At 40.0% G+C, this 10730-nt stretch overlaps 1 protein-coding gene across 2 annotated transcripts; it reads left to right on the top strand.

Annotated features, from left to right (window-relative positions):
- Window positions 1-1851: 1851 nt before the first annotated feature.
- Window positions 1852-10224, top strand: masp2 (MBL associated serine protease 2). Of its 2 annotated transcripts, none has more exons than XM_079676005.1 (6): window positions 1852-2220; window positions 2294-2516; window positions 3534-3711; window positions 4315-4446; window positions 9341-9537; window positions 9750-10224. In XM_079676005.1, exons 1-6 carry the CDS (start codon window positions 2114-2116, stop codon window positions 9909-9911), a joined length of 999 nt encoding a protein of 332 aa, XP_079532131.1. In that variant the 5' UTR covers window positions 1852-2113; the 3' UTR covers window positions 9912-10224. The 2 variants fall into 2 exon arrangements, with proteins under 2 accessions (XP_079532131.1, XP_079532132.1); XM_079676006.1 differs by having other exon boundaries at window positions 2142-2220; window positions 2440-2516.
- The last annotated feature ends 506 nt before the right edge of the window (window positions 10225-10730 follow it).

Here is a 10730-nt window from a genome sequence, read left to right as displayed (position 1 = left end):
ATACATACATACATACATACATACATACATACATACATACATACATACATACATACATACATACATACATACATACATACATACATACATACATACATACATAGAGAACACAGCTTTGTAGGCCGTTACATGGGCCCACATTTCTCTGACAGCCACCTCAGGAGTGACCAGTAATACTTAAGCCTGTGCCACTCTTTGGAGGGTACAGAGAGGGCACATTAAATCCTTCAAATCAGCGTTCAACATCACGCTAGGAGTTCAAGTATTTGCAGAATAAGTAATCCAGACTATGGTGGAGGTCAATCAACTTTAAAAAGATGACCAAGTCTGTAATTCGATTTTTAAAACAGCACATATTCTTTCATGAGGGAGATTAGAGAAGATCTCTCTGTACCAAACTTTAAAACTTGGTGGGATATGTTTAAAGCAAGAAAATATCAAGAGGTTTATAGTGTTTGAGGTAAGATGCAGCTCCTTCAAGGGTAAGCATGTTATAAAATCCTAGGGTATTTATCTATTTCACGTTAAATATCAAACAGAGTAATCTGCGATCAGCGTAGGGTTTTTAATTCATGTTTACTTCCAGGAACAAAAAAAAGTAGACCCTGTTTCTGAATGAGCATTACAATTGTTATTATTATGAACAGTTTTTCTATTACAAATACATATTTTGTCCATGATTTCTTTTTGTATTGTCAGAGGGTATGATTTCAGCTCCGGCATCAATGGCTGAGTGGCAGCTGGATGATATATAAGAGGAGAACACCTGCAATCAGTACAGACTCCACAATGGCTCAACAGTCAACATCCCACCAGCGAACAATCAGGTGAAAAGAAAGGTCATCTGCAAAGAGAAAAAACCCATTGATGTTTAGGTCGATAATTATTGTAATTTACTTCAAATAATAGCTATTAGTGCTTTAGCGTTAGGGAAATGGGTGTTGGTCACCCCATAACTTCTAAACACCCCTATACATATTCGATCGAAACGGACAGAATAAATACACTGCAATTCCCTCCTTATTAAAACCTTTACAAATCATAATTTAGCTGAAATTAAAAGAAAATCATGACGCAGTCTGGTGTCATTGACTGGAAAAATGTTGTTGAATAGTGGGCTTCTGTCCTTGTAATAGTAATTATGGTAAATGGACTGCACTCCACTCTGGGCTTTTCTGCCTTTACAGACAAAGTGCTTTACAATTGCCTTTCATTTACCCATTCACATACACTTCCCAGGGAGTGTGTGTTCGCCAGGGGACGAAGCGCCAACCACACGATGAGTCAAAGTTCACCTTGTGTTGCCCGACCTGGCTCTCTCTTGTCCAAACCTAGCGATGAGGAACTCTGCTTTGCTAGGCCTTCTTAATTTTTGTGTTGAAATGTTTTCATTTTCTTATTAAATATAGAGCTGGCTTATGTTGATGGGTTTCATTCTTATCTGTCAGGAGAACTAAATGTAATTTTAATTATTAAAGTTATTAAATACATAAACGTTTTCTTTAATAAGACATATATTTTTGTTAATTAAAAAAAATAAAAACAATGGAGGCAAAGAGTTTGAAAGGTTATTTAAAAAAATAAAAAGTGATCTTTGGACAATAAGAAGCAACTGGCCAGCTGACCTCGGTGACCTTGCTCGTCACAGTAAAAGGTCGAAGAGAAAGGTTGGAATCAGCCACATTTTTCCCGAGGCTTTTATTTAACAGCTTTACTGCTCAGCAACCATGAGAGCAAGGTCTGATATAATTAGCAACATGAGTCTGATCTGATGAGCATCACTGTGTAAACAGGTTTTACAGGGCGCTTAGGTGTGATACAGGTAGCAAATTCTACAGATATTACCAATGAAAGGTGACGAACACTACAGAAAGGTTTTCCAAATAGTGCGTTATTTTTTTAAGTGCTTTCAGTCTTCCTTACTGTTTTTGCTGAAGGCAATTCACTTGAAGTAAATTGTGGTAAGTGATAAATCAATAAGAAAAATAGTTTAAGAGGATAAAATAGATGTAGGTTTTTCTGGCATTAATGGATTTGATAGATTTCTGTGCCTAAATGGGGGTGGGGAAAGATGACAAGATGATCATGTGCCTGTCTCACTTTGTTTACTTACATGTCGGCCTGCCAGGACAGCTTGGGTTCATTTACCCTCGGATCACTGAGGCTGAACTTCTCCAAAACCTGCAAAATATCTGGGGACTGTGAAGCCAACATGACCAGGTGAGTGTCAGTTAACATTTATTTGTGCTAAATATTCCCTTAACCTGCTGCCATCACACCTAGTTTTGCCCAGTGGGGGCTGTGTATTTGTCCTATTTTCCCTCTTCCATGTCTCACTGAGTGTGGAAATGACAGGGTTATATGGCAGCTTCACCTCCCCCCACTTCCCCCAGCCATACCCTGACAACCAGCTCATAACATGGAACATCTCTGTCCCAGAGGGCCACAGGGTCAAACTCTACTTCAGCCACTTCAGCATGGAGCCCTCACACCAGTGTGAATATGACTACGTCCAGGTATTACACTGCTGAAACTACAACTCCCATTATCTGCACTGGTTAGCCATTGGTGGAATGTAATAAAGTACATTTACTCAAGTACTGCACCTAAGTAGAAGTATTATTACTTCTATTTTGTGGTACTTGCTTTATACTTCTATATCACTACCTTTTGGAAGCTAACATTTGACTTTTTATTCTTGTACATTTATCTAAAAGCTTTAGTTACTGTTTACTTGAAATATTCAGATTATTAATTATTAATATATTTTAAAAAATGGTTAATACATTATAATTTATTCTTTTCTGTTAAGAAATCCAGCAGCAGTATGTAATGTTATTTTACCATTTGAAAATGATACAAATAAATGCCATACTGAAATGGGCTATTAATGCATATAAAGACAGTGGTGTAAAGTAACTATAAGTAGATTTACTCAAGTAAAATGTTGAGCTACTTTTCAATTATTTGCTATTTCTTACTTCTAATCCACTACAATTCAGAGGTAAATCACACTACTCAATGTATTTAATAGCTTTGGTTACTTTGCAGATTTTGTTTAATGATGTGAAATATAATCAAAACTTAAATAAGACTTTAGTTACACCTGGAGTAAATGCACCAGCCACCCTGCAATATACAAAGTCATTAAAATAATCTGTACCTTTACCAGCTTTGATAACACTTTAATGTATCTATATCTATAATCTAAACATATCATATATATTATTCTGAAATGGGCCAATCTGCATAATGAGTATTTTTACTTTTAGTACTTTTAGTATATTTTGATGCAAATACTTTTCTACTTTTACTTGAGTAACATTTTGATCGCAGGACTTTCACTTGTAACAGAGTATTCCTACACTTCTGAACTTCTACTTTTACTCCAGTACAAGATCTGAGTACTTCTTCCACCACTGCATAAAGACTTACACTTTGCCATACATTGCATATTTTACTTAAGAAAGAAGTCTGAGCTCTTCTTCCTCTGTAGCATGATCTTTAAACAGCCTCTGACCGTATCAAACCAGGTTTTGGCGGAGGGAAACGAAACCCTGCGGTTCTGTGGAGAGGAAGAGAAGAACTATGAAAGCAGCCCGAGGAACACCGTCATCCTGTCAGCCGGGCGCCTCATGTCGTTGGTCTTTAGGAGTGACTACTCTAACGAGGGCCGATTCACGGGCTTCCAAGCGTTTTACACCGCAGAAGGTGATGCAGAAAAGTGACATTTGTTGCCACAAGGTATATACATTTGTATTGGCTGTAATTGCACTAAGCAATGTGCAATGTTCTTTCTAAAGATAAAAGCAGGATTATATAATCCCATGTCTATACATAAATTATTGAAAACGAAAGATTAACAACAGAAATGCATTAGTGACGAAGCAATAGCAAACACTGTTAATGAAATACATGAATACTTAATTGACATACAGGTATCGGCTAATTCAATTAAATAACATAGTTTGACATACACTTCCTATTTCTCTTTGCATCCTTACGTACGAGCAAAACGTTTTTATCTCTATGTTCCCTTTTTCGGATTTAAGTGTTCATTAATATAATCTACAATATCTGTTGTCATAAAATTAACACTGTTGCACTGTGAACAACCTTCTACAGCACCTTTTATTTGTGTCTTCTAGAGTTACGTCACATAGGACTCATTTATTGTCAGCCTAAATTGCTGTGGAGACACAAACTCTCCAGAAAAATGCAATTAAAAAAAACTATCCTGACTTTAGTCACATTTTAAGGAGACTTGAAAGCTACATATCTACTGCGAAGTGTTAACCTCTTTGTCTCCTACAGATATCAACGAGTGTGAATCGAAGATAGATATGGAGAAAGTGTGTGATCATTTTTGCCACAATTACATAGGCGGATATTACTGCACTTGCAAACAAGGGTACCTTCTCCATGACAACACAAGATCCTGCACAGGTAAGAGCCATAGCCAAAAGCTCAAGAGGCTTGTTCATCTGAGCTCAATCAAAGGGTCAAACGCTGTAAAGATAGGTTCAGTGTTAAGGGATTGGCACATAACATTTGACTGTAGATTGATCTCTTTATGGGGTTTCTCAAGCTAAATACACAGCTCAGATCCCCCCTGCCAGACACAGCAGATATTGATGGAAGTAAAGCAATTTACATTAGTCTGCATTGACTTCTGTTTGATATTTTCGGCTTTAACATAGTAGAATTCCACCTCGTTTGTTGATTATATAATCAAATAATGACCAAGTCTTTAATTTGGCCCAATTTCTTGCTGTGGTATTGAGGTGTTATAATTACAAAATGATGGTGATTTCAGACTTTACCCTGAAGTGTAGAGGAAAATTAGATCAGTCTACAGTATTGTAAAGTGTTATTAAAGATGATTATTTGGATAAATAACATTTGTCTTTCAAAATGTTAATACTGCAGAACAAATCTTCAAAAAACTATTTTCTTTCAAAGTCGGGCACAAAGTTGATAGTGTTCTAGATTGGATTTCGTTTTATCATAACTGGCCTGTTCTAACTTATTTCAGATTGAAATGGCACACTGATGCATAAAGTAGTTGATCTATGCCAGCTGATGCAAGACAAGGTTAATTACTGTCGATTCCTAAGGGAAAGCAAACTTCAAATGGCATTAAAAATTGATACCTGTGTGCAGCACCAATAGTGTACTGACACTATGTCATTAATCACAATTACCAGTTGATGTGCCTGAAATTATTATTCTATGCCACAGGAAAAAGGGTGACAAAACAAATCATGGAATGAATAGGCAAAAATGATTATCTGCCTACAGATTGTACTAATTGTATGAATTATAGGAACTCAGCCTCTTTGCAAAACTAATTTGTTAACAACATCTGCACCCTTGCCGGCGCAATAATGCAAACCTAAATGAATCCCATTATTTATGCCAGTAAATGTCCCGATTGACGCGGAAGAGTTATTTTCTTCCTTACAATAACTTTTTCATAGCCTGTTCTGTGTTGTTGCACATATGACACCTGTTCACCGGTATTTCCAAGCAGTGGCGGTGGCACGGGGTGGCAGCTGCCACCTCAGAAAAATGCCTTGCCACCCCAGCTGCCACCCCATTTGGCAGCTTTGTTTTGAAAGAAAAGTTGTAGCTCATCGGACATTTATGAGAGAAAATCTCTAATGTCCGAGTGCAAGTGAATGCAGCACAAGACGCGAGCCTTGTAACCCCTCCCCCCACCTGGCGCGAGCTTGGAAATATGATTGGCGGCGATTTCATTTGAACGGGAGGACAGGGCAAAACGAGAAGCATTTGGGATACAAGTAGACAGAAGCAGTGGTGTAGTGGGCGTTGGACGCGGGGGTACACCGTACCCCCACTTATTTGAAGCATAATTTCTTTTTTTAATAGTCTAATACATCTAAAATCATTGCCAGTGTTATCAGTTGCAAGTGTGTGTTTGTTGTATTAATGACGAAAACATAATAGGCAGATTTCACAGTAATTATAATAAAAACGTAGCTCAAGCATTTATACAACTTGATTTGAAGCGTGTGTGTAGGGTGACCAGGTGTCCCGCACTGTGCGGGACTGCACACACAGCATTTGTATTATTTGTCCCGCGTCCCACACATTGAGACTATGTCCCGCATTTGAGTGATAGTCGCGCAGAAAGGCCGGATCGGTTCGCTGACAGCATCATGTAAGTTGCGCTGACAGGTGACACAGAGGTCCCCCAAGCCCCCCCCCCCCCTCCCCACGTTGACAGTTCACGAGCACAAGTGTCTCCCGTCCACCCACCACCCCGTCCACCCAGTAAAAAAATCCCCACTACACCACTGGAGAGAAGGAATGAGGTATTTGCGGTCAGGGTATGACTGGGGTAGGCTACAGCCATACCAATAAATGGCTTAGCCCCACCATTTTTTTATTTACTACAAGACAAATCTGCCTTTTTATTTCATACAGTTCAATTTGGATTGAGACAGGGAAATAATCTAAACCTCACGCGTGGCGTTTCACTGTCAAGGGGAGCGTGTATGTAATTACATTGCAAATACTGACTGGAGCCCCACCACTGTATGGGTTAGCCCTACCATAGATTACCCAACACCAGTGCTTAATTTGTAAATCATAAGGTGCCGGAACGCAAAGTACATATGACAGCTCAGGGATGACGAGACGCGTACAGGTCCCGGAACGTATACAGAAAAGGTGCTGAAAACAACATGAAAATGTCCACTTGCAACGCTGTGGGACTTACAAGCCTCAATTTCAAATAGTATCTATGGTATAAATGTTATGACGATAATTTATAATTGTTTAGGCTAGTACGCACAACATAGGCAAATGCCCACATCACCACAGGTGGGACTTCAGTATACAGCCAGCAATTAATTTCTCAACAGGTTTAACGTGTAAACATTTTTTTTATTAGGCCTATTCAAAGATTGGCACGGCGGCCTATTAATAGACAGTATGTTTGCTCACCATATTTAGTTGTTTAAAACACCCCACATCACGAGCATGTCCGGATTGTCCTCTATCTCTTTTTTTCTGCTTTTACTGCGTGTGTCTGTGGCAGTTCTGTGTCCTTTGGCCACCCAGGACCTCACGTACGGGACTGGATTGAATTTAGCCAGGGGGGGTCCAACAAGATTTAGGAAGAGTAAAGATGACATGGTGGATGTGAGCAAAGAGCTACGGTTGGGAGTGCAAATCAAGTTCATTTGAGAAAATCCGCGCTCACATTCAGCACTTGCAATGGGAATGCTGTTGACAGCAACAAGTAACTCCATCAGCTCATCGGGGGTGTCTTTACCATCTGAGTCTCTGTACGTTCTGTAGGCCCGTATGACTGCGCGCGGGTTGGCAATGTTGAAGCGCTGACACAGTGACTCGACCTCAGTCTCTCCATACAGCACCTGCGTCCTCGGGCCAGTATTGTGCGTAAAGCACCTTCAACTCCTCAATGAACTTGTTATATCCAGTTTTATCTGGCATCCGGCCTCCTTGAGATAACATACGGTCCTCCCGGCTGTTGTACCGGGCTAGTTGATGCCAGGGTACCCACCCGTTGCTGTTGGTGGTCCACCTGGCCGACGGTAGCTGGCTCCTGTTCCGGCTGGCGGTGAACCTGACCCGCTGCCCGGGCTTGGCTAGCTGTCGGTTAGCTAGCTGGCTAGCTGTTGCGGCGCTAACCTCCTCCTGGTTTTGACCATCAACATGACCGCTGCAGCTGCCCTCGTCGCTGCTTGTGGAGGCTTTTCTGACTCGTTTTGAAGTGTCTATTACCTCTTCCTTCTTTTTAAAGAAAGACAGTAAATGTAACTGTCTTTTTGACATGCTTGCATTGAATCACCGTTTCTTCCTCTCTGCGACGTGCTCCTCATGTGGCGAATTTCAAAAGTGAAAGACGTTTGTCCGTTGGTCCAGCTTTTCAGTGGGTCAACACAGATCTCCGACTCTTTCAAATCTTAATCTTAATAAACGACATAAAATTCTTGGGGTTTTTTCTGTAAATTAATATATGCATATTTTATTTCATTTTAACCATTTTTTATTTTTATTTTTTGTGAGAGGTACCGGATCTGCCCAAATAGGTGCCGGAACACAGGGTGGCCAAAATGAAGAGGTGCCGGATCCTGTTCCGGCAGGATCCGGCTCAAATTAACCACTGCCCAACACAAATACTCTGGCGCCGCCACTGTTTGCGGTCTACTATGATAGAGAAGAGCCTGTCAAGTTTGGCTGTACTCAGCATTGAATCAAAACGCACCATAGCTTTAAATCTTAATAAGTTTGTGAGGCGTTTTGCTGATCAAGATGGTAATCGCCACATTCAGCTGTTATAGGCATGCCAACTTGATGCTCTGCTCACGGATGAGTCGATGAGAATAATAAACTGTTTAAGAAGATGACCTTACATGTGTAAATACATGTTTCTTCTTTGTGGGGGTCTGCCCCCAAAAAACAGTTTCAAGTCCTGAGAAAGTCAAATAAGACGGTGTGTAAAACTTCACTGCCCAGCCAAAAAAAAGTAACTACTTTGATTTAACTAGGCCAGTTGGTAAGGGCTTTCCACTGGATAATAACTTCAGGAATGTATATGTTTTAGCTGAATACACGTTTTTTAACCCTAACTGATGCAGTTAGTCATTTCTTTAATGTTTGTTCTTTCTGATGTAAAGTCAAGGTTGTAACTGTTTGCAATGAAGTTGTGGGGCGCTGAACTGTTCCTTTGATTCTTTTGAATTATGATAGTAATTACTGGTCTTTCAAATTTGAAGGAGGGTGAGCAAGCATCTTGAGGAACGTTCATCATTAACTCCTCCAAAAAATATAGTTTATTTAATAATAACACTGAATATGTGAATCATAACAGTGATTGACAGCTGATAGGAATAATATGATTGTTAATATTATCATATTCATTCAGACAAACATCGATGAGACAGTTAATTAATGTACGTATTGCAGCAGTCTGCATATTTGGTACCCCTGCTGGTCTAAGAGTTAAACCAACTAATTCAGTTAAAATTCATTAAATTACGTAAGCCACCTTATATATTTATATTTAAGGCTTTACTGATGTGCCACAATAATGTCACCTAATGTTATTGAGTTAAAATATCAATATTGTGGCTTTCCAAGTTAACATTGATTGATATGATTGCGATTAAATCAGCATATACTTCTGCCAGGGGATGCCACCCCTGAAATTCTCCTGCCACCCTCTTGCCACCCCATGAATATTTGTCTAGATCCGCCCCTGTTTCCAAGTAACATACAAGGGCTCAAACAGAGAGAACTGCGCACAATATCTGAAACATGCCTGAAAATCTGAGTATCTCTGCAGTGCCATGCCTCAGCCAGGTGTTGACCTCGCTGTCGGGGGTTCTGACCAGTCCGGGCTACCCGAACCCTTACCCCCCCATGAGTCAGTGTGATCACACCATAAGTCTGCCAGAGGGCCACAGAATAACCCTGGACTTCCTGGAGCCCTTTGACGTAGAGGGACACTCGGATGTCCCTTGTCCATACGATATGTTGAAGGTTAGTTCAGTGATTTCAGGACACGCAGGGAGATGAATGAGCAATGTATTCCTCCTCATGCCCGTGAAGGCAGTTTGTTACAGACTTGTCCTCCTCGGGTGATATACTTCATGAGCATGCCGTTTCCTGCATAATTAAGTTTGGGTGGACATAAATCATCCAGGGCTTTAATTAATCTTCTTACCTGATGTTCCCCCTTTTTTGTTTACAAGATTTCGACAACTGGACAAGAGTATGGACCCTTTTGTGGATCAACAACACCCGGTCGGTTTGACACAGGAAGTTACCAAGTGCATGTTGTGTTCAGATCTGACTCTAGTGGGAAGAACAAGGGATGGAAGATCAAGTATACCAGTATTAAGACTGGATCCTGATGGCTTGTTGACATGAAAACTGTGTGTGAGCATATATGCTATCCAAATATTTGACACAGTGACTTTTACACTGTGGTAATCTTTAAAGATTCAGTGTGTTTGTGATATTGTGTTCAAGCACAAAGAAATGTATCTTTATGATAATCTCCACATTTTGTCTGTATGTAATTTCCAATGATATTGTGAATGTTTTATTTCTTTGTTTGCTGAGATGCTGTTGTAATGTCACCTTTAAAAACCTCTTTTAACCACTTTTGAATTGGCATTTCATTGTTTTGCTGCTTGTGGGAATAAAAGAAGAAAGACATTAAAATGGCTAATGTAAGTGTTTTGACCATACAGCATGTAGCCAGATGTTATCAGACAAGAATTTTGACACGAGTAAACATTCACACATTGTACTAAGCTGTGTACCATTCTGCATTTTTCCTGCTGAAGACAGAAACACATATTAATGCAGAAATAACAACAAAATTCCATGCAGTGTACGTCAGCACGTCTTGTCTAAGGAGCGATGACTGCTAGTCGTTTAACCCTCATACATTATGCAGCTTGTTCTCAGCAATCCCAGCTCTGCCCCTCTATCAAAACAGTCATTATGGGGTTCTTCAGACACATGAAATTGCCTCTCAATTGACACTTTTGCATTCCCCTGCTAACATTTCCTCCATCTGTGGCCCACAAGTGGGGCTAAAGAGCACACCTGAACGTGCGGCTATGAGAAAGAACTGCATTTGTGTTGATTTGATGCAGGGTTTTATTCATTTTCTTCTGGTCTCTTGAAATAAGCCAATGCCACTTCTCTGTGAACTTGTGACT

This window comes from Notothenia rossii, assembly GCF_949606895.1.
Source record: "Notothenia rossii genome assembly, chromosome: 4".
In the NCBI taxonomy this organism is placed as follows: domain Eukaryota; kingdom Metazoa; phylum Chordata; class Actinopteri; order Perciformes; family Nototheniidae; genus Notothenia; species Notothenia rossii.
This window is presented reverse-complemented; position numbering and strand designations above follow the sequence as displayed.

What these genes read in the sequence shown, in the direction of transcription:
- masp2 (XM_079676005.1), top strand. Translation starts at nt 2,114, where the DNA reads ATGTCGGCCTGCCAGGACAGCTTGGGTTCATTTACCCTCGGATCACTG. An exon ending in AGCGTTTTACACCGCAGAAG is followed by an intron (nt 3,712 to 4,314) that starts GTGATGCAGAAA and finishes TGTCTCCTACAG; the next exon opens with ATATCAACGAGTGTGAATCG. An exon ending in CAACACAAGATCCTGCACAG is followed by an intron (nt 4,447 to 9,340) that starts GTAAGAGCCATA and finishes GTATCTCTGCAG; the next exon opens with TGCCATGCCTCAGCCAGGTG.